The sequence below is a fragment of the Trypanosoma brucei genome, chromosome 8 (assembly GCF_000002445.2).
Source record: "Trypanosoma brucei brucei TREU927 chromosome 8, complete sequence".
Classification (NCBI taxonomy): domain Eukaryota; phylum Euglenozoa; class Kinetoplastea; order Trypanosomatida; family Trypanosomatidae; genus Trypanosoma; species Trypanosoma brucei.
The window spans coordinates 1,044,935-1,068,609 of NC_007281.1; the positions used below are offsets into that span (position 1 = coordinate 1,044,935).

The window sequence follows — 23,675 nt, forward strand, 5'->3', positions numbered from 1 at the left end:
GCACAGCGAGTTGGTGATACCGGCACGAGTCATTTTTGTAGTTTCTTTTTCTTTTTGGGGCTGTGTTTGTGTGTGTGTGTGTGTTGGTTGGGGATGGCGAAGGGTTGTGAGAGGAACTCAGAGAGAATTTCTCTGACAACAGATCGTCGTTGGGGTGACTGTGTTTAGTTTTGGGGGAAAAAATTCAAATGAGACAAACGCTGATGACCAAGTGGGGCTGCGGTAGACGATGACCTTTTTTTTCCCATATTCGATCGTGTGTGATGGGGAGAATTGTTGAAAAACTCTCAGCACCGGCAGTTTGCACGCGCCCCAAAGCTTTCCCTAGGCGTGGAGGTGCCTCCTTGTAAAGGTTCACACCACCTCTTGCCATTACCACCAAACTTACATTTTTCCTCCAGGGAATATCTGTAAATCGCCTCAACTACGGTGTAGTCGGTTGGCGAGTGTGAACGCAAATCGAGAAGGGGAAAAGACATGCAAACCATAGGCGCTGTGAAGGGCTGTTGTTTGGAATATGCGCATGCATCGTAGATTTGTATGCGTCTTCTCTAATATCACATAAACGTCTTCTCATCACTACAGTCCTTCCAGGAATAAAATCTGATTTAAAGGGATTTCACGGCGCCGCGGGTGCGGCGTTTGACGCTATTTCCCCCTTTAGATGCTTCATTCCCGTCGTGGTGGCGTTGCTTTCTCACCTTCGATCGGTTCGTATGTTTGTCTGTTCGACTGCGCCGCGTTTTTCTTCTCTCCCCATCCTCTGCGTACAGCACCGGCCTCAGAAGGTGACGGTTCTGTTCATTCTCACCATTATTTCCAGTATCATTGAGTATGCCGTACAAATCGTGGAACTTCGCAAGAAATTGACCATTGATGTGTTGTTACTTTACTTATTGGAAATATGCTTTGATGATGTACAGTTCTCAAGTTCGTATGCACTCTTCGGTTCGCGGTAGACCCGCGGCTTCCATGCAAAGTCTGCCGTGTGTTGTGTTTCCAAAAACAACGTTGAGCGCTCGTTAGTGGTACCAACTCCCCGCGGTGGTGGTGTACTTTTTGTGTGAGTGTAAGTGGAAAAGTTTTGTAGATAAAGGGTTTGGTGACTTAGGAGGGAAGTAAATTTCGTGTTCTGTTTTTTTGGTGCTATTGAGTTGGGAAAAAGCCACGGAGATTCTCACCTCATAAGTGGTATTCCACATTTGTTTTTGCGGTGTTAATCACCGGAAAATGGGAGGCGTACGTGTGAAACATGGGCCTGCCATCCACTATATCAAAGAAAGGAGCGCCCGTAAGGGACAAAATTGCTTTGGTCCCCCTCATCCCTTCAGCCATATGGGATCTGTTTTGTCCATTTTAATCCATCCACCAGGCGGAAAACGTGTTGCCCTCGGAATACGGTACTTCTCGCCTACCACTACGACACCAATGCCATTAATAGCCCGTGTTTTTTTTTTCCACGTTTTCGTTTCGGGGCGCCGCAGTGTAATTTGGCTGCGTACCGGCGAAAAAAGTGGGGGCGTGTGTACCATTATCTATTGCCCTGTTTTTTCCCCCAGATGAGCGCGAGGGGAAAACCGTAGGGTACCAGTATGTGAATAGGTAACTTTATCATCAGTCAGTGGTTAGTGGGGCCGGCGAGCTGCGGGGGACTGAGTTCCCTATATGCTGAAATAAATCCAGCTCATTCCCACCCCCACAAACGTGAGTTAAAACATAGCTGCTTTCCGGGACACGTATCATAAACACGGGTTTCACCACCGGTTGATGCTGGACGTTCGTGGAAACTGTGTGATTGGTCGGTGGGATGGGACACGAGTGCGTGAATATTTAAGCGTGGGTGGTGGTATTCCGACTGCTAAATCGTTCTCAGTTTGTGCATCTCGCACGTTTTCTCTGGAGCTTCACATTTAACCCCCTGGGGTGTTATTCGCACCTGAGGTTGTCTTTGAAGGCAGCAGTGGATTCATTTATAAGGCTAGGGATATTTGACACGGCATCCGCCGGGTACCACGTAGGTAATGAACTTCTCTGGTGGAAACAAGGAAGGACTGGACAAGCAGTCTTATACAAGTGTTCCCCCGGGGACACGAGAGGAGGAAATTCAGAATTCAGGGAACCTTGCCGTTAAGCAGCCCACTGTTCCAACTCTTAGTTCTGCCACCGCTTCTCCAGCGAACACAGCAGCGGGTGAGTTAAATGACCCTCGCCCTCACAACACCGTCGCCTCTTCTGGTGCTGCCGGTTCTGTGGGACATCTGCAGGTGGAGCGAAAACAAGAGTGCGATGATCAGCAACCAATGAAATCGCCTACGCCCTTAGAGGAGACCCTGAATACTGTGACACAATATTTGGTTCAGAGGGACGATCTTCCAACCATTCCATTGTTGCAACAGCAGGCACTGCTTTTAGGAGAGGTACCTGACTTAAAGGAAGTGCCAGAACCTTCACAAACGGTATTTACGCCTCCGAAGGAATACGGGGACGAAACGGGCCCGTGGGGATCCTTTTTGAGTCTAAAGAAGGCCACTGGAGAGACAGTTTTTGGAATGATGTCTTTTTACGATCAAGTTATGAAGCTGCAGGTTACACATGAGAAGGAGGCCGCATCCTACCGAGAAGCTGCTGAACATACGGTTAGCCAACAGCGTCAGACCATTGAGGCACTCACTTCCGAGTGCAGGATTTTACGTTCGAGAAATGACCGTATGAGGACCATCATTGATAAAACAAATCAACAACTCAAACAGTGGGAAAGCGAAAACAGCGAGCTAAATAAAAAGCTAAGAGAAGTTGAACAGCGTTGCGCTCACGTTGAAGACCGCGCGGTAGTCGCGGAATGTGGTCGGAAGATGCTTGAACTGCGCCTCCGGGAAGTAGAAATGTCGTTAAACTACAGCACAGATGCAGTCAACAAGCTTAGAAAGAGCTTGAATGAGGCGAACCGGGACAGGGATCACGCCCTACAAGAACAGTATAATGTTTATGAGGCAAACAGAAGGGATATGATCGAGTTCTATGATAGACGCGAGAGGGAACTGGTTCACGAATTTAACGAAACGGTGACTAAACTTCAAGATATAATGTACAACGCCATGAAGGCTCATGAAGATAAGTTGAGGGAGTGTTGGAATGATATGCAGCGTCTTCAGCAAGAGAAACATGAAGAGTCTATCAAAGAGCTCAACATACTGAGGGAAAAAGAAGAACGAGACTATAACGCAAGAATTTCACGGGTGGAGCAAGACAATCAAAGGCGATACGAACAGTATCGTAGCGAGATGGCACTTCTTGAGCAGCGTCAGAGGGAACGGGAAGAACACTTGTTGATGGATATATCGCAAAGGGAAAGGGAGCTTAGTGAAAGGGAGCAGCGGCTTCGCGTACAGCGGACACAGGATGAACAAGACACGAAGATAGCTTTAATGGCTAAAGAGACGGAAGTGAAGACATACTATGAGAGACTAATGGAAAACATGCGGTCGGCGTTCGACAAGGAACGTGAGAAGATGTGCACCTTCTTCCGGGAGCAGGTGCAGGAAATATCTCAGCTCCATCTGGAAAATGAACGGCAACTGGAACGGACGCACCGGGACAAAGAGAGAGAAATGGCACAGCGATATCGTATCGCGGGGTATGAGGCTGAGGATCGCAGAGGGAACGTGGAGCTTCGCGATGTTTCCATGGCGACCCAGTCTGCGCTCCTATCAAAATTTGACGCTATCGAGGCACGGCAGCGCGAACGTGCAGAAAAGGCCCGTGCTGTATTTCAAAATCAACCCGAATCGAAGTAATCATCTGGTGTTGTGGTGGCGCATGTTGCGTCTAATCACTGACATGTCGGCTAAGTTGCTTGCTTTAGCGAAATATAGGTGCACGTATGGTGTTATATTACTACATCTAGCTCCCGCAGAAGGGGAACGCTGCTACTTATGTTTCCCTGCGTGATCGTCTCTGTCTTGTGTCAGATCCCATGGCTCCCTTATCAGGGGTTTCTGCCTGACCAACTTTTTCCATCGGTCTTACGCCTATCCATTTGCCGCTGCGCTGTTAGTTGATGGAACAACAGATTCCCCTCGCTGTACGGTACTGCCGAGAAGCGTCGTTTCCATGCCTCTGTTACCACTGGCGCCTAGCTAGATCTGGGAAATATTCTGCTGTGCCAGGTTCGTATCGATGTTTTTTATAATTTTCGACCCGAGAGAATCAGAGGAACAATTCCTCCCTTGTTGTTGTGCATTTGCGAGGGGCGGAGAACTCTCACGCCGTCTGGGTACCGTAGACGTCCGTTCCACATACGCACTCACGCATCATTCCCTACTGGAGTTGATATGGCTGTCTGCTTTGTTTTATGCAAACCCAATGAAACGGAGAGCCTTAGCGGCTGTGAGTGCGGCGACGACCACAGTCTGCTCCGTTGACGGAACGGAGTACCCATTTTGAGTTACTCATTGCTGTCGAAGAAGCCCCCAAATGTGGCTTTATTTAGTTCATGAGCTCGATGGGTGGCTCGCCTCATGTCCGCGACAGTGTTGCTGCGCCTGCCACGTCGTGCTGATGTTGTTGAAGGAGCTGTAGCGGTGGGAGGCTGATGGGGCCGCGCCATTTTAACGAGTCGTGGCGCATGCTATGAACTTTGGTATTGGACAAAAGTGACCTCACCCACATGTTTTATCCCGACTGCAAGTGCTCAATGTTGCAGTGGCGAGCCCCGGTGCAGGGTGGGGCACAGCTGCATACCAGAACTTGTGCTCTAACACTTTGCTATTGGATGGGCGTGCGCGGCATGCTTCCATTTTTTAATTAGTTCCCTCTTTGCTCTCCACTGAGTTGAATCACAGTGCACTACCCACCACATTCTTGTCACCAAGCACAACCCTAGTTGTTCCCGCTTCTTCAAAATTTTGTTCTCTAGTTCCGATGACCAATGAGCTCATGCGTCCTGTTGCCTACTTTTGGGATTCAGTGCTGCAGTGCGTTGCGCCCAAATCTGACAAAAAAACTCGGACACCTAAAAAATGTAGTGAGCATAAAACCAAATCGATATACCGCTGCACCAACGCCGAGACGTTGCCTTCCACATTTTGGTTTTGCAACAATAGTGCGGCTGGCCAAAAGGCAGAAAAAATTGCACCGCAACGACAGAAAGCTAAAAGGGTGCATTTCTCCGAGAAAATAAACGTAGTACTCATTCAGGGTATAAATAGAGGTAGCGTGTAGAGAAGCGGAGTTGCGCTTTGCCTCCTGGTGGCGAGTCGGGCCTCCGTGGAGAGGTTGTTCGAAGTTGGTGTCGATGTGGAGGAAGAAGTATGAAGCAAATTGCGGAGGACGCCTACTGTCCGTTTCCATCCACACGCACCCTTGTTAAAGGGTAAGGGATTGCAAAGTTATACAAATTCTTTAATGTATGCTGAAGGGTGCATCTTGAAACTTGAACCGCTGGTTATCCCTGAAGCCGGGTTCCACCCTGTTCTCTATCAAATAATTGCGGCGAATGATCGGGTTCAACTGGTGCGTGCTGGAGTGTAAACGACCACGGGAGGACGAAGCTCCTTGCGAATTTGGAAAAAAGCATCCCTATGTGTGCGTGGTATGGAAGCAAGGGTGCGACAAAACGCGTTCCACGAAGTCTGGGTATAATCGAGCTGGAGAATTTCCACATAAAAACAGTTCCATATAACTAAATTTGGACTCATGCTGGCAACTCATTTTCACGTGCATATTACATTTTGTTACGAATATTAAAGTGTGCAAGATAAATCATCTTTTTCCCCTTTATCTTCCGTCCAACCAAAGGAGCGCGCGCATACAGTAGCTCAGAGGCATGGAATGCTTCACGTTGCATTCCCCGCGTAAGGAACTCGGTGGCTGACAGCTCCGATGGCGGTGCCCATTTAATAAGGGATCATTTGAGTACTGTGGAGAATTTTGTTCTAGGTGTGAGCTGATTTCACGCAAGCGTGATGGGAAAGCGCGAACCACTGATTAAGCACTTCGGAAACAAAGCGTGAAGCTTGGGGGTGTGACACTCAGTCATTCGACGTCGATGCAACAGCCGTAGCCATTCAACAAGTTTCCCCCTATATCCGCCAATACCTACGAACGAAAAGATGGGTGGGGGACCGATCGCGTTCCTTCAACGTAAAAGCGTATATTTAATGTCATCTCAAACACCCCTACAATTTTTAGTTGAGGAGCATGTGTGCATCCAGAACCTGCGTGCGCGGGTGAATAACGCCTTTGGTTCAGTATTTTGACTTAGAGTTGGACGTTTCCGGTGGATCGTCATTACCGAAAGTCTCTCTAGTGAACCCGGCACCGCCCATGCCAATTACTCCGTCCATGGACGGCGCGCCTTTCTAGTTCGGTTGCGTTCCGTTGGTTCAAAACCTCATACCGCTCCGATAGGTCCGTATACGCGCTTAAAAACGTTTTGGCACACGCATTGCGACATCAGCTGGAGAGTGCGATCGTCAGCAAAGAATGGATCCCCGTCACCATTGGTTTCGCTTATATTCGTTCATTCCCAGCGGAAACGAGAACTGGAGATAGAAAACAACCGGCATCCACCCTTCTGTCAACTCCACCGATGGTGGTCGAATGCTTTCCGCTTACTACGTCACCACCCTTCGAAGTTTTGGAATAAGCTTTTTCACTATGTGTGCAACTTTAAAGCGCATCAGCATGATTCGTTCCAGTCCTTCGCCCGTGTCGCATAGCTCTTTCCGCTCAATCGCTGACCTTTCATCATAAACTCCTCCATTTCGTTTCGCGCCTCATCACTCTGCCCTTCCGCCGGTTGTTGGATGTGCTTGTGCTTTAACCATAATCCGATATCGCACGCGTTCCCGCGGGGCGCGCACCTCAGCGGGGTTGTTGCTACATTTCAAATTTTGCACGAGCTTCCCCACAAGTAGCCTATTCCATGACATTTTCTTCTTCACCTAGATATGCTGAGCCATTTTCTCATTTCGATCCGGTCCCTCCTGGTGTTCCCACATTGGATCGCCGGTTCGGGTCACCCCAGCTATTTCCTCCACCTCCCTCCTTAACGACAACTGCAGAGTCGAGGAGGCCGTTGCTTGTGTCTTTTTGTCTCCCGGGCTCATCCCGCTCCTTCACCAACCCCAAGTGCACTTGGTTGCCGACATTTCTGCTTACACTTGTGTTCCGGTGAGTTCATCCCCCGGGCGCACGCGGCGCTGCGCATCCCGCGGCTGAGAAAACTGAAGAACTCGGCCGTGGGCAATCCGACTCAGGTATCGTCGGAATCCCCGATGACCTGCGACCTTTCCTAGTATATCAGGCTGCCGAGCCAAGGGATGAAGAATTACCCTCTTGTCATTCATTTAGCGGCGGCGGCATAGCCGCTGGGCACTTTTCACGCTTTTTTTTTTATCCTCCATATCTTTCACGTGGCACGCCAGGTTTTCGCTATGTTCAATCTCTACTGTTGTTTTCGGTACCCACCCCGTTACCGCGCAGTCTTCTCAATCCCCACCCCCACAACCTCATTACCGCACTTTCCCTCCTTAGCCCAGATGTCGCGGCTCTTTGGCTCCGATGTTCGTTTCAGGCCGGCGTCGCCATACAAAGGCCTTGATCCAGGCTTATCTCCCCCAACCGTCTCGTTGCCCAACGTTCCTCACCCCTTTTCTTCACGACCGACAACTATAACTCCGACCAATCGCCATAGCCCCGTGCCTTTCTGCTTTCCCTGACAATGGCCGCTGTTTCAGCGTGCCGTCAGGCGCCGATGCACCTTTAGCGGTGAACCCAAACGGGCAAATACAACTCTGTTTTTGAATTGGCTGTGGGAGGAGGGTTTCGATATCAACTTACCATCGCTCACATAACCGATCCGTATATGGAAAGGTATTGTCCCGGAGATCCCTCCAGTAATGGGAAGCCACACCGTTAACGGCATTATCCGCACCAAACTGCTTCGTTTCGCGCAGAATTCTCTAAGTTGCGATCTGCAGCGAGGGGTGAAGCTCATCCTTTTACGCGTGGGTTTCTTTGGGTAATGTTCCAATCGCAGCGCAATGAAAACTGCGAATCCTTCTTTTTTTTTTGTGCGTGTGTGTGTGGATACGTTCGAACTTTTCCCGACCGAACCGCATTATAAGATAAAGTTAGGACGAATATGCGGACAGGGACTCATCGTGCCTTTGGTAGTGACAGGCTCATTTTTTCCCTGTGGCATGAGCGTTAAGTATATAATTGTAACCACAGGTGTGGAAAATAGGAGAACGAACTTTTTTATTTCCTAACGTTTTTTTTTTGTGATAGCTAGGTTTTCAAAAAGCTTAGCATGCATGCTGAAGGAACCGGCGAAGTCATCGGCGAGCGGGAGTCAGATGGCCCCCCCTTCCCTCCTCCGGAAAACTAAGGACCCACCCGGGTTTGAACCGGGGACCATTCGGACTGCAGCCGAATGCTCTACCACTGAGCTATGAATCCAAGGGCCCGAACACAACAGAAAACGTCGTATTATTATTATATTTTACGGTTCAGCGAAGTTATTTTCAGATAAAAGTAAAAAAGGAACATGCTTCACGATAAAAATATTAACTGCTGAAATAATTTGATATACCCTCCACGTGGATTCATAGCTCAGTGGTAGAGCATTCGGCTGCAGTCCGAATGGTCCCCGGTTCAAACCCGGGTGGGTCCTTAGTTTTCCGGAGGAGGGAAGGGGGGGCCATCTGACTCCCGCTCGCCGATGACTTCGCCGGTTCCTTCAGCATGCATGCTAAGCTTTTTGAAAACCTAGCTATCACAAAAAAAAAACGTTAGGAAATAAAAAAGTTCGTTCTCCTATTTTCCACACCTGTGGTTACAATTATATACTTAACGCTCATGCCACAGGGAAAAAATGAGCCTGTCACTACCAAAGGCACGATGAGTCCCTGTCCGCATATTCGCCCTAACTTTATCTTATAATGCGGTTCGGTCGGGAAAAGTTCGAATGTATCCACACACACACGCACAAAAAAAAAAGAAGGATTCGCAGTTTTCATTGCGCTGCGATTGGAACATTACCCAAAGAAACCCACGCGTAAAAGGATGAGCTTCACCCCTCGCTGCAGATCGCAACTTAGAGAATTCTGCGCGAAACGAAGCAGTTTGGTGCGGATAATGCCGTTAACGGTGTGGCTTCCCATTACTGGAGGGATCTCCGGGACAATACCTTTCCATATACGGATCGGTTATGTGAGCGATGGTAAGTTGATATCGAAACCCTCCTCCCACAGCCAATTCAAAAACAGAGTTGTATTTGCCCGTTTGGGTTCACCGCTAAAGGTGCATCGGCGCCTGACGGCACGCTGAAACAGCGGCCATTGTCAGGGAAAGCAGAAAGGCACGGGGCTATGGCGATTGGTCGGAGTTATAGTTGTCGGTCGTGAAGAAAAGGGGTGAGGAACGTTGGGCAACGAGACGGTTGGGGGAGATAAGCCTGGATCAAGGCCTTTGTATGGCGACGCCGGCCTGAAACGAACATCGGAGCCAAAGAGCCGCGACATCTGGGCTAAGGAGGGAAAGTGCGGTAATGAGGTTGTGGGGGTGGGGATTGAGAAGACTGCGCGGTAACGGGGTGGGTACCGAAAACAACAGTAGAGATTGAACATAGCGAAAACCTGGCGTGCCACGTGAAAGATATGGAGGATAAAAAAAAAAGCGTGAAAAGTGCCCAGCGGCTATGCCGCCGCCGCTAAATGAATGACAAGAGGGTAATTCTTCATCCCTTGGCTCGGCAGCCTGATATACTAGGAAAGGTCGCAGGTCATCGGGGATTCCGACGATACCTGAGTCGGATTGCCCACGGCCGAGTTCTTCAGTTTTCTCAGCCGCGGGATGCGCAGCGCCGCGTGCGCCCGGGGGATGAACTCACCGGAACACAAGTGTAAGCAGAAATGTCGGCAACCAAGTGCACTTGGGGTTGGTGAAGGAGCGGGATGAGCCCGGGAGACAAAAAGACACAACCAACGGCCTCCTCGACTCTGCAGTTGTCGTTAAGGAGGGAGGTGGAGGAAATAGCTGGAGTGACCCGAACCGGCGATCCAATGTGGGAACACCAGGAGGGACCGGATCGAAATGAGAAAATGGCTCAGCATATCTAGGTGAAGAAGAAGATGTCATGGAATAGGCTACTTGTGGGGAAGCTCGTGCAAAATTTGAAATGTAGCAACAACCCCGCTGAGGTGCGCGCCCCGCGGGAACGCGTGCGATATCGGATTATGGTTAAAGCACAAGCACATCCAACAACCGGCGGAAGGGCAGAGTGATGAGGCGCGAAACGAAATGGAGGAGTTTATGATGAAAGGTCAGCGATTGAGCGGAAAGCCTAACCACCGCAGACCCAAACAAGACGTCGTACCGTGGGCTTCGACAATTCTCACAGGCGCCAGGGATATGGCAGATCCTGTGGCGCCGCTAGGGAGATTTTTCACGATGACAGGAATGTTGTTGCCCATATTTGGCCAGTGGAACGAGCAACGGGTGTGCGGTCGGGGCTGAAAAGGAAGGATAGGATGAAGACGGTAAGGTACTATTATAATCGTGTGTTCAAAACAAGTTTGTGGAGTGGGAAAGGTATTTGGCGTTGTGTTTGTGTGTGCGGAGAGATGGGATACGCTCATTCCAGTAAACTATGAGAAAGGTTTATCCTTAGGCTCACGGCCGAGCTGGGACGTGGGTGGTGCAGGCGGAATTACGCCGGGCCACCAATCCCACTACAAACTGTATGGGACAAAGGGCCTTATTACACATCTTACGCGCGGCCACGCATCTAAGACAGCACGAGAGTGACAGGTGAAAATAAGGCCGCTGCAAAGAGGAGTGGATGCTTTTATGCACGCCACAGCAGCGGGCTGTTGAGGTTATCTGGTACTTAGACTTGTGGAATTCGGTCTCAACCCGAAAAGACTGGCAGTAAACTGAAGTTTGCCGTCCGCCAGTGAGCAGGTTACCGTTAAGAGGCTCAGGCTGGGCACACCATTGGCAGTTGTGGCCGCACCGACGGCGTCTACGCGACACAGCTCTCCTTTAAAGAGAATCATCCCAACACACAATTCCCGTACCTTCCCACATTGAGTTACAGCCGGTCTGAACACCCATGCGCTTATTAAGCCTTATTGGTGTACGCGCAGCGCGCCACTGCTAGTGAACAGCTTCTTTTTCAAAAAAAAACTTTCCACAGCTCTGCGCAATGCCAAATGGTATTTTCATAGGGCTGCCGCCCCAGTAGGTCTCCTTGTGAAATTCACTTTTTTTGAACTGGTGTTTTCCCGACAGCTCCTGATTCCTTGTCCCTCAACAGGCGGTTGGTAGGTAAATCCAGGTATTAATCCAGCTGCCAGACGTTTCGCCCATTTCCTCCCAGCCTTACCTCAATATTTAGGACAGCAAAACCCGCACCGAAATTGTATAAGACATGCACAAATGCAAGCCACCCTTTAATTAAAATTCGTCCAATCGATCCCACTGCTTATATGTCGAGAGAATAAAACACAAAACGCGGTCACTTCATAATCGCAAAATCATCCAGTTTTGCGCAAAAGCGTATCATTACCTCCCTACCCCAAATCTCCCTCGACATATTTTGATTACTCTTACGAGCACTCACGTGTCACAAAAGCAAGTGCAAAAAAAAAAGCTCTACTGATCTCGAAGAAGCCCAACTGATGCAATACACCCCTCCCCCACAATCAAAAACGAAATTGCCATTTAATCGCCCTCGTGCAAATCATATCAGCTCTAGTGCAGCTATTACGCTTACGGTGTGGGCCTTTCCCCCCTTACAGTTTCCATTCAAGGGGAAAGTAAGCATTACCGTGGTTAAAAAAACCACCATAAGGCGCAAAAACGTACCGGCACGCATGCTCAACCGAAAAAGAAAAACACACCCCCACCCACCTAACCAACATACGGAACTGTACAATACGCCTGATGATGGCGGGAATGGGGAAAGATATGGGGCATGAAAAAAAACTCTTTTCCCGTCAGTATGGTATGCATCACACGGCGCATGCACCCCAAACATCCCAACGAAAGATGTCCTCCTGCGGGAAAACAGAAGGTCGGATAGCAACTACATCATTTTCATACAACCATCTAATATAACTTTGTGAAGGCAAAAATCAAAGTGTGGTAGAAAGAAAAGGTTGAGAGAACAAGGTTGTGTGGCATGTTCCGCAAGATAATGACAGCAAGTGACGCAGAGCCGGGTAGCGGCACACACACACACACACGGCAGCGGTTGGCCGCACATAAGAAAGTTTCCAGCATCAGGCCTATAAGGCTATTCACGTTTTAGAATTGTTGGATCAAAATAATGAGAAACGAAAAAGAAAAGATTCAGAAGGGCAAAAAATTGAAGAAACCTTAGATTCAACCGTTAGGATGCCGCATAATGAGGAAGGAACGCAATATGGTTACAACCTCGGTGCGCACTGCCGCTTACTCCCTATTGTTGTTATTGAAATATGGCATATAACAAGAAAGGAAACCCACGTCCACTTTGCTAAACCCACACCACCCACACGAATGTAATCGTGTTTTACATTTTGGAAGTGCGCGGGAGCGCCGGGAGCCCCTCATCAGCCAACTTGCAGGAGTTGAGCTTCTTGAACGAGCGTTTGGCACAACCGTTGGCATACAACACATTGTAGACCTCATGGCATATGGGGAGGTGCACGTTGTGCTTCTTGGCGAGTCGCTCCAGCGGCTCAGCGGTTGCAACACCCTCAGCAACGGCCTTGCTGGTGCGCTTGATCTCTTCGAGGGAAATGCCTTGGCCGAGCTTCATGCCCACCGTAAAGTTACGTGAGAGTTCTGAAGAGCAGGTGAGCAATAAGTCACCGAGGCCGGGAAGGCCGAAGACAGCCTCACCCGTGCCGCCAAGTGCCAGGGTCAGGTCACGGATTTCGAGAAGACCACGAGAGATGAGGGCAGCGCGGGCATTGTTCTCAGTTCCAAGTCCCTTTAGTGCACCTGAGGCAATGGCAAGCACATTCTTCATGGCGCTTGCGATCTCGCATCCGATAACATCGGTGGTTGCCCAGCAACGGAAGGAGCCGTCGGATGTGGTCATGATTTTCTGAATCTTTCGTGCCATGTTGATGTCGGCCGCGGCAGTGCAAACATTTGTCAGCATTCCCTTAGCAACTTCAATGGCGAATGAAGGGCCAGCAATAACACCGATTGGATAGTTGGGCAGGAACTCCTCCAAGATCTGTGCGGGGAAGAGGAGGGAGGAGCGCTCGATGCCCTTGCTGCACATCACCACGGGCACGTTGCGGGAAACAACGTGGTTGCGGAGGATGTGGCTGTTCTTCTGGAGGAACCCGCGGAGGAACTGCGTCGGGATGACGAAGAGGACAATCTCCGCACCTTTCGCGCACTCCTCAGCATCGGCCGTGAAGGTAAGGTTAGCTGGAAGCGGTGCACCGGGAAGGAAATATACGTTTTCGTGCTTCTGGTTCACAACACGGGCCTCATTGGCGTTCATATGCCATACGGACACAGACTCACACTTCTTTGCAAGGACGCACGCCAGAGCGGTACCGAAGGCGCCACTGCCGAACACCGCACCGCGCTTCAGATATGTCACACCGGAGACCATTATGTGTTTGATATGATTTCTTGCTGTCTTTGATATTACTGTAGCTTTTGCTCGTTGATTAATATAACTGAGGCTTGTAGTATTGCTAACCGTGGTTTCGCAAATACGTCCAGTAGAAAAAGGAAAAGAGACGGGAAGTTGAAGCAACAGATATGGCGGAGGTGCATGCACTCAACAAAATGCTCGCACACGATGCAGAGTAATCACTACCAGCAGCTTAGACGGAAACCGTTCTATAACCCCGAAGGGGATCTCCATGAATGTGTATACCATTGCCATGAGGCGGCGCACAGGCACATATGCGCATGGTGGAGAGGTTGGCTATTGGTTGGCTAAGCCTCCGTTTTCCCTACTTTTTTTTGGGGGGGGGAGGGATGGGGCTGTAGAGTTTTGTATTTATTTTTATCGTCCCCATTCCTTCACCATTGGTATATTTTTCAATATTTCTATTTCATTCTATCCAGTTTCCGCCCCAACAACGGAATGTGTAAAAAATAAAATGTTGGGTTGCCATATTTTATACGTGTACACGCGTAGACCCTTTTTCATTTGGACCCCTCCTCCCTTTCTCAAAGGCCACAGTATGATGGTCAGCAGTGCTGTTATTATCATTTTTTAAAAAAATTAACTCTCCGTTTCATCTCTTTCCCTTCCCATGGTTGTAACTTGGTTAAGGTTTATAATGCTACGACTTGTTCCCTGCTGTTGTGTCATTTGCTTTCGATTGAGGCGTAACACACTACGTAGATGGCACCATAGCCGTGATTGTCAAACCCAGATGGATTCTCCCACGCGGTGGTATTGTCATCTTCACCCGCTACCAGCGCCACATCCCGATAAGTCACGCGATCATTCTCAGGGCAATCGTCATCACAGTAACATTTTGTTCGTGGACCCGAAGAGTTTACAAACCTGTAAAAGTGCACGCTTTCGCTTCCCAACCTCAGTACAGACGTATTAGAGTGAAATTTCAGCGTTACACGCAGCCCAGCCCGCTTTGCATCATCACCTGCTGGCGTATCGCTCATGCTGGAAGGCTGCGACTCGGAGAACTGAATGGACTCAGTGTATGTAACATGCTTGCCACCACCCCATACGTAGCATAGATGTACCACCGCTCCAGTGTAGAGTGCGTGCGAACCCCTGTATCGGAAAGCAACGGAACTTGTGCTGTCATTTCCCGAAAGCGCTGTAGAATTCAGGACGGTATTCGGTTTATTGCTCAATGGTGGGCACACCTTCGTCTTCGTACCGAGCATGACATCGTCCTTAAACACAAGAACTGTGTCCTCGCTGGCGTTTAACCCTCGGCCTCTGAATGTCGAATTCAGCGATACTTCACCAACACGCCACACATCAGGACTATGGCCAGAGTGCTTGACCACCTGATCTTCCGCCTCAAATACAATATTCGCTGCTGACAACTCCCTGCCTTTATGCAACACGGGTATATACGTTTCCGCACCGTTCTTTGCACACAGGATGTACTCCACGTTGGTTGAGGCACCGAAAATACTCACTGAATTCTCAAACCGCGCAGAGACATAGTCATCTTCATTCTGCGGCAACTCGCAAGCTGATGTATATCTGTTATTAATTAGGCAGAAGTGGAAAACACATCTCTCCCATGAGCGCACAAGTTTCATGTCGGAGGGCATGATACCTGATGACAGTGTTACAGTGGCCGTTTCCTTGAGAGTAAGCTTACCGTCTGGTAGTTCGAAACGAAGATCATACTCACTCACATATAAATGGTTCTTCCCACAATTGCCATTTGTGGGTTCCATTGTGCCTTGCGGGCGTGCTACAGACCATACACCAAGTGATCGGATGTAATAACACACTTTCAGACATTGGTGCGCCTCACCAACAACATCGTACCTGTATACTGTTCCTTTCTCCACTTCAAAACCGTTCTCGGCACGGAATTTATTGGACTGCATACCATGAGTGCACTCCGTATCAACAGAAACGAAATACACTGTATCCGCAGCGGAGAGATCATGCCCATGGAATGTCATGGAACCCGTTTGTCCACCACGCAGAGGATACGGTGCGAGTTCGAAGGAGGGATTGCGGTCGTTGATAGTGATTCTCCCATTCACCTCAGCGGCATTCAGAGACCCACTCTTTCGGTAACACACTCTCAGCATGCCACCACCGTTTGAATCAGGGTCTACAACAACTCGACACCTTGGTGTGTTCCCATTCCTTAACGAGCAGTTAAACCTTGTCACACCATCTTTTTCGTGATCCCCACACGTGTCCAATGACACGAAGGCGGAGTCCCGCGTAGCATCAAGACCCGTGCCATTAAGCTCAATTTCCACCCTTTGCCCAATGACAACTGCGGGTGATACCACTGTGAAGGATGTGGGCTGAAGTACCTCTATCGTAAAATACGATTCCTGCGATTCGTCACCGTCGCCAATCCTTCGCAACTTACTCCATTCGTTGGAGGAGTGATTGTAATAGCATACATTACCCTCCATTTTATCATCAATAAGCATTTTAGTTGAAAAATTGACTCTCGCCATCGCATTCTCAACACTAATTTTTCCAACCTGTAGACCATATAGTAACGGCGCTTTGTCTGAGCAAGCCGAATCTTTCTGTACAATTATTATTTTATCTCCCTCAGTGGGAGTACTACCACCATGAAGTTGCAGGTAACCTTCCTCACGTGCCTGTGGTCTCACGGGTATTGTGCTGTATGTGTTGGTATTAGTGGCCTCAAAAGTAATGATTGCTCCGGTATTGTCTTTTTTGCCGTCCTCAACTGCGGTGTATGACCTTTCCTGATGTGAGGGGTTGCTACATGCCTCTGCTCCGGCACCGCAGTATGATACACAGATGGCAAAGGTTTTCTTGGTCGACGACGGTTGCAGGGAGAAGGTTCCCGTGATCCTTCCTGTTCCAACACCCTCCAGCTCATTCAATTCGATGGTGTCTTCACTTGCCTTGGCACATAATTCTGAGACATGACTGGCATCACTACATTCCTCCACATTTCCACAGGGGAAAAGGAAGATGGTACGGTTTCCACCGAAGCCGCTGTTGACGGGGCGTCCCTTCTGTGCTGTTTCCTCCACAGTGAGGCGGAAGAGATCCAACCCATGGGGACTTGGTTCTACACTCAAAGAAAAATCCCTGTAAAGACTTGGCCATACATCCAATTGAGAGCCATCTCCTCCAGAATCCACACGCTTTGCAGGGAAGGTCTTGTTACCAGACACATAACATACACCGTATTTATCCCCCACAGTAAAGATACTACTGCGCACTGTGAACGCCCCCTTGGCATTACCACCGTCGTGATCGACAGTAGAGACGTTGAAGATATCATCTGGAATTGGTTTGCTATTACAATTTTTGGCATTTTCCTGTCGCACAAAATAAAACATATCAGTGCTAGAAAACTTCATGTCATCATTACCATCACTGGAACCCTTGCTGAACTCTACTTGTGCGGTTTGATGTAGTGAGAGTTGCACAGCATCTGTAAGCTTGAACTCTACAGTGGCCATTGCTTTACCCACAATAACCAACAGAATCACCGCAAGTAAAGTAGACAGATTCAGACGTCCATGTCTCACGCACTGATTAGTATAGCTCATGTTTCCAACCAAACAACCGTAACACCCTTGCGAGGTACTGCGCGCAATAGCAGTGTTGTATGCGTTCCTTGGCGTACAAACAACCAATAATATCCGCTTCTTCTTCACGTCCGCTTCCGTAGCCACTACCGCGGAACAAATTTGGGGAGATAACTAAAATGTTTTAGCACTACCTGTTTTGCTTTAGGAATATGTAGCGCCGATAATGTGATCCTTCTTTCCTGCGTTGCTGTTGGCTTAATTTTACTTCGATCCTGCTTTCGTTACGTTTTTGTCGGATGTGTGGGTGTGTGTATTTTTATGTGTTTATATGTGCCTAACACAATGGGACAAACCAAATAGGAACGTCGCCGTAACACACACCCAAACAGACACAACAGAAGAGTTTTGTGCGTTTTTTGTGGATTTTTTTTTCTATGGGATGGTGACGAGAACGCCAATATTCGTTAATGCGAGACGGTATTTACTCACGTGATCAAAATGTCGTGAAGGGAATGTACAGCTTCCCTTAAAACGACAAAGCCTATGGTTGATTTTCAAATAATAATAATAATAATTAAAGACCAAAGTAAGAAAAAAAGGAAAAAAATGAAGAGAAAATTTTGTTTTCTTCCTTGCCTACCTCCTCCCCCCTTTTTGCTTACTTTCTATGTGTCCTAAATTAGTTTTGCAAGGTGAAGAACCTAGTGATTGATATGTTTCAATCTTTGTAAGGCAGGGTGATGTCGTGCGAATGTATTTGTATGCGAAGGAATTATAGAAAGAAGAAACCAGAGAAAGAGAAAGAGGGAAAGAGAGAGAGAGAGACAAGAGGAAGTACAATTAAAAATGACAGAAATAACATCAGAGAGAATGAAAGCAAAACAAAACAAAAAAGGAAGAATGCAGTGCGTGAAATTAAGTAAATAAAAAATGGGCACACAATGCACGAGCAGACGCACACACATATAATAAAGATGGGTAGTAAACAGAGACAAATGCGATTCAAAATCGTAAGGGCATCAGTTAGGAGGGAGAGGGCAAGGATAAATAGACATAAAAAAGAAAATGCATGAGCCAGAAAAAAACGGCTGTTGCCAAGCGTGTGCATCCGCAAGGACGAAAGAAGTAGAACAAACCAGTTAGAGCAAAAACAACAACAGAAACGCAACAACAACAACACACACAAACACAAAAAAAACACATAAACTTCGGTAGGAACACCTTTTGCACGTATAAATATACTTATATATATAAATACATGCAACTTGATGAATGAAGCGGGAGAAAAAAGTAGAGAGAAAGAGGGAAACAATCACAGCATTAATGATAACAATAACAGCCGATGGCTAAGGTAAATAGAAATCCCCCTTCTCTTTCCTTCTTTTTCTCCCTTTTCACATACGCATGCACCTGAAGAATTGGTGTGATGACAGGAAACTAGTTCGATGCTAGAAAAGGGTGGTGGGGAAACTACAAGAGAAAGAAAAAAAAAGGGTAAAGGTATAACAAACAAGAAGCCTTCTCTATCTCATGTGCTTTTCTTTTTAAATTTTTTTGTATTCTATTTTAAATCTAAGTTACGTATATATTTATACATATATATATATAAATATATACGCATGCATTAAACTTTCCCCATTTTTTCCATTCCCTTCCCTTCCTCACAATCATTTCCTTCTCTGTCATTTCTTTCCCTTAAACACTCACTTTTACTCCTTTTTTTCTTTAAATAACAATAATATAATGGTATAAAAATACCAAATGTACGACGCAAGGTTATTGGACGTTTCTTCTAAGTACAAAAAAAAAAGACACAAAATAAAGTGGAGGCTTCGGTTCACCAATTCGATTGAAACAAAGACGACAACAAAAAAAAAAGAAAAAAGAAACAAACTGTTACAAGCTATAGAAGGGACACGGGATGAGAACTGACGCTGATTAAAAAAAAAAAGGACAACATCAACGACAACAGAACAAAAACGTGATGGAATATGGCGTGTCAAATTAGACGGCAAAACAAACAATAACAGTAAAAACGGCAACACCAATAGTGAAAAAAAAAACAATTAGTGTCAAACAAAAAAAAAAAGAAAAAACGAAACGAAACTACGGCAACAAACAATAGTAATAATAATAGTAATAATAACTTTCGCCTCAATTTCCTTCTTTCCTTAACTCACTTCCATTCATCCATTCATTCACTCATTCCCTTCGTCTTCTTCATTCTTCTTCAATTACTTTGCACGTGCGTGTGTACATGTATTTTTCTTCCTGCTTCCGCATTTGTGTGCTTGTTCGCCTTTTCTCCAAAAGCAAACAAAAAGAAGGGAGAGAGAGAGAGAGAGAGGGGGGGGGGGGGCGGGAAAGAAAAAAGAAAAAAAAACATATAGACGGATTTTTAAACTTTCGCCTTGTCTCTCCGTCTGTTCGACTTTCTGGTGTAAATGTTTCATTTCGTCATCTTTTCTTCACTCACTCACGCAACACAAATTCAAATACAAAAGTACAGATACCGTCACAGTTCAACCACGTCGCAAGTAAGCAAAGTAACGAAGAACGAAAAAAAAAAAGGGAGAAAGAAAAAAAAAATTACAACAATACGAAATGCCAAACAGATGAGGGTTAGAAGATGAACAACCAAGTGGCATCCAAGCAAACGGGTAACCAAGAGGCGGTTGTTCATATATATATATATATATGTGTGTGTATATATAAAGGAAAAAAGAGAACTAACCAATAATAATCAAATTATTGTAATTGTAATAACAACAGCATCCGCAGCTGCAGGAAAAGGAAAAGAAAAAAAGTCCGGAAAAGAAAAGCAACAACAACAACGACGACAACACAAAGCAGATGAAAACAACAACAATAACCAAAGTAGATATGGACAAGTAGGATTCTTCACGAGGCTACGCGCCTTTCGGTATTTGGCTTGCAAGATGTGGATTAAAGCTGCATATTTCATCCCAGAATGCCCTACGGAGGGAGTCAAGACTCATTTCCTGCATTTCATATGGCCACGCGAAGGATGTCGGACACACCGGCTCGTCCACTTCATCATGCAACGGTGCCATGAATGGATGGCGAAGTAATTCAGCCGCTGATGGCCTTTTCCGCGGGTCAAGCTCCCACATTTGGCTGAGAAAATCAATTCCATCTGCACTTGTCAACCCGGGCACAAGTTTGCCCATGTCCAATTCGCCATCAGGAAGTTGATTTAACTTCTCCAACGCCTCTGCACTCTCTACCATATCCCTTGGAGGCTTCCCAATATGTGTGCAAATGAGCCGCAGCTGATCAATCGTGTTTCGGCCCGGAAGGACTGGCTTGCGATTGTACATTTCTGCCATAATGCAACCGACTGACCAAATGTCTACCGCGGTGTCGTAGTAACTGTTTTCTAGAAGCAGTTCCGGCGGTCGGTACCAGCGTGTAATGACGTAGTCAGTCAAATCATGATGTGGGATAGTGACGCTACGGGAAAGACCGAAGTCAATAATCTTCAGCTCGCACGAGATGTCAGTGACTAGGTTGGCTGGTTTCAAGTCACGGTGTGCCACACCGGCACTATGTAAATATTTTAAACCCCGAAGTATTTGATAAATGAAGTACCGGACGTGAGTTTCCTCTAGCACCTGACGCGAGCGAAGCACAACATTCATATCAACATCCTTCAGGGGCGTTACTATGTAAACATCACGGAATTCATTGTAGCCCTTCATGGGCGGCAATATATCCATGACATGTAACAAATTCTCGTGCCTGAAGAAGCGCATCATCGCAACCTCACGCAGAACGCGCCTGCCATCATCCAAGTCACGGAATACCTCTCGGCACTTTTTTATCGATACCTTCTCCTGTGTTTCTTCATTCAAGCAACTGCACGCAATACCATAAGCTCCCATACCAAGTATTTTCAAAAGTGTGTACTTCCGTGGAACCTCAAACTCGGATCCACCAACATTGTACACCTTAAAGCCCCCTACAATTGTAGGCTCGCACAACTCTTGATTACTTTTGTGCATTGCTTATCACGGTGATGTTCCCCTCCTCTTCCCACAACCTAGTTCAACCTTTTCTTCTATTCTTTCCTTCACTCTATCCGACTCTTCTTTCTTCTTCTGTTTCAAAAAATACCTTTTTTTCTTACCCTTTAGCTTCTCCTCTTTTTGAAAAATGGGAAAATTAATAATTGTCCTTTATTTTTTTCTTCCCTCCGTCTCCGTTTCCTCCTCCTCCTTGGCTCGAAGTGTAACGCTTCCCCAAGCAGAAATAAGGCACCACAGTGTATAGAAGCAAACCGACAGCAAAATAAATAATAATAATGGTAATGATGATAATGGCACGGCGGTTACCTTCTTCTATGTGCCTTTATTATCAGTTATTATTATTGTCGCGGTTGATGATGATGACGACGGTGATGTTATTATTTTTTTGTTCACTCCCTTTTTGCTTGGGTTGTTGGCCCTCAGGATGTATGAGGAACGCAATCTAACTGTATGAAGATGCGAGTTTTTCGTGCCTTCGAAGCACTTCCTTCCTTTCTTCTCTGTTTTGCTTTCTCCTCAAGGTTGGCGATAATACTCTCCCTCTTTTTGTTTCTCTTTCCTCTCAAAATTTTTTGTAATGTGTCGGTACGTACACGCTCACTATCTAAATCTTTATGGTGTGCGCTGCTACCGGCACCAATGACTTTGTATAAATATATACAAATAAATAAATATAAATATAAATATAAATATATATATGTGTACGCCTGTTTCTGTTTCTTAAGTTGTTGAAGGCCCTATGGTGAAGTCCTTTTTACACTCCCAATTTCTTACTCTTTTCCCTTTTTTTTCCCCCCTCCCTCTTAAAGGCCTCCTCTTCACTTTCCTTTTCCCCCCTTTCTTCTATTTTTTCGCCTGTAGCCCCTACCGCTACCCCTTCCGTGTTATTATTTTCCGGCTTTGTTGAACTGCTCCGGTAGCCGCTTACTTAAGTGACGTCTTCCTTTTTCTTTTACTTTTACTTTTTTACTTTTTCTTCTTCACTTTCCCCTGCCCACTCCTTTTTCCTCGTGTAAATATAAATATTTCTTTGTTATTTTATTTTCCCCACCCCCTTTCCTTCTCTAATGATTTATACGGTGGTATCACTTTATTTTATTTTCTTCAGTCCTTTTGGTCACCGACTCACCGGGTTGCAGTCGCCAGCCAAACGTCACTCCGTTTCAGCTGTCTAATTTGCAGCAAACCAATCAATCAACCCGTTAATTTTAGGGCAGTACCCGTTAAAAATTAAAAAAAAACCCTTTCCCCGTCACTTAGTTTGTAAGGCCGCCGTGATGGAGGACGGAGAGGGTTGCGTTGGCTTCTTTAAAACTCTTTTCTTTTTCTTTTTTTTGTTTTGTTTTATATTGCTATTTTTGTTTTAAAGTAGGGGTAAAAAAGAAAAAAAAGAGAAATGAGGGATACGTGTGAAGGGAACGAAAGAAAAGAAAAAGAAAAAAATTAAGAAGAATAGAGAAAAAGAAAAAGGGGTAAAACTAAAAGACTTTTGCTTTTTGTATTTCCTTCTTTCTTTTTATTCTCCTTTCCTTTACGCTATACATAAAACAATAAAAACAACAACAACAGCAACAATAAAAAGAAAAGGAGGTAAGAGAAGAGAGGAAATAGATGATAACCGGATATCAAAGTTTCAATTCGCAAGAGGAACAGAAGGAAGCATAAATACATATATATTCACACACACACACACGGAGAGAGAGAAAGAGAAAGGAGGTGGTGACACAAAATTCAACATAAGGGAAGCACAAATGAAGAAATTAAGTTACTTCGTGGCCAATGGTTGGTGAGGGAGAAAATGGTGGAATCGTTACGCTTTGGGATGAAAACAGACAAAACAAGGCAGAAAACAAAAAAAAAGGAGATGGAGCGGCGAAGGGTCAAATAAACACACAAACACAAGCAACAAAAAAAAAAAAAGAATAAATAAGTAAATGAAAAGAAAAGGACGGAAGAAAAGGAAAATCACACAGTGATATTCCCACAACATTTGCCCCTCCTTTTCATTCCCCTATCCTTTCCCATAAGCACCGTGGCACATTTATGAATGCATCCATATCTATTTAATGCTCCTTTGCATAACTCCAACATCTTCTCACCATTGGGATTATATTTCCTTTCCTTTTCCCTTTCCCTTTCCATTCCCCACATTTTTTCAAAATTTCCCCTTCTTTCCTGGCCTTTAGGCTTGCGCGCCTTCTTTTTTTTTTTCCCCCTTTTAACTCTCTCTCTCTCCATCTATGAATGCACTTCCTCCTCCATTCCCCTTTCTCTCCTTCACGCTAAATAATAAACTGTCAAACAGTTATCAAAAAGTACCCGCAGCAGCACCAGCACGGGCAAAGGGAGAAGAACTATAGTGAACAACCTTCAACATGAACAGGTAAGAGATGGAGGCAA

The 23,675-nt window shown here is 46.4% G+C and overlaps 4 protein-coding genes and 2 non-coding genes across 6 annotated transcripts, besides 18 other annotated features; 2 read left to right on the plus strand and 4 right to left on the minus strand.

Annotated features, from left to right (window-relative positions):
* Positions 1-16,047: part of a sequence feature (sequence corresponds to BAC RPCI93-28L1) that runs on past the window's edge.
* Positions 2,022-3,794, plus strand: Tb927.8.3520 (hypothetical protein, conserved; the record flags this gene model as incomplete). Its single annotated transcript, XM_842090.1, has 1 exon — positions 2,022-3,794. The coding sequence occupies one exon, from the start codon at positions 2,022-2,024 to the stop codon at positions 3,792-3,794; it is 1,773 nt and encodes a 590-aa protein (XP_847183.1).
* Tb927.8.3523 lies at positions 8,392-8,463 on the minus strand. The gene has a single exon. It is a non-coding gene; the product is annotated as a tRNA-Cys (tRNA).
* On the plus strand, positions 8,606-8,677 carry Tb927.8.3526. The gene has a single exon. It is a non-coding gene; the product is annotated as a tRNA-Cys (tRNA).
* Tb927.8.3530 (glycerol-3-phosphate dehydrogenase [NAD+], glycosomal) lies at positions 12,563-13,627 on the minus strand (the record flags this gene model as incomplete). The annotated part of the gene is made up of 1 exon (XM_842091.1): positions 12,563-13,627. The coding sequence occupies one exon, from the start codon at positions 13,625-13,627 to the stop codon at positions 12,563-12,565; it is 1,065 nt and encodes a 354-aa protein (XP_847184.1).
* Positions 14,338-17,244, minus strand: Tb927.8.3540 (hypothetical protein, conserved; the record flags this gene model as incomplete). The annotated part of the gene is made up of 1 exon (XM_842092.1): positions 14,338-17,244. The coding sequence occupies one exon, from the start codon at positions 17,242-17,244 to the stop codon at positions 14,338-14,340; it is 2,907 nt and encodes a 968-aa protein (XP_847185.1).
* Positions 16,048-23,675: part of a sequence feature (sequence corresponds to BAC RPCI93-10J17) that runs on past the window's edge.
* Positions 17,783-17,805: a sequence feature (AT_rich).
* Positions 18,017-18,051: a microsatellite.
* Positions 18,368-18,433: a sequence feature (A-rich).
* Positions 18,809-18,842: a microsatellite.
* Positions 19,079-19,119: a sequence feature (A-rich).
* Positions 19,344-19,372: a microsatellite.
* Positions 19,410-19,434: a microsatellite.
* Positions 19,552-19,609: a sequence feature (GA-rich).
* Positions 19,762-19,815: a sequence feature (GA-rich).
* Positions 19,908-19,940: a microsatellite.
* Positions 20,041-20,099: a microsatellite.
* Tb927.8.3550 (mitogen-activated protein kinase 3, putative) lies at positions 20,136-21,251 on the minus strand (the record flags this gene model as incomplete). The annotated part of the gene is made up of 1 exon (XM_842093.1): positions 20,136-21,251. One exon carries the CDS (start codon positions 21,249-21,251, stop codon positions 20,136-20,138), a length of 1,116 nt encoding a protein of 371 aa, XP_847186.1.
* Positions 21,924-21,979: a microsatellite.
* Positions 22,593-22,640: a sequence feature (T-rich).
* Positions 22,652-22,744: a sequence feature (A-rich).
* Positions 22,822-22,853: a microsatellite.
* Positions 23,101-23,240: a sequence feature (A-rich).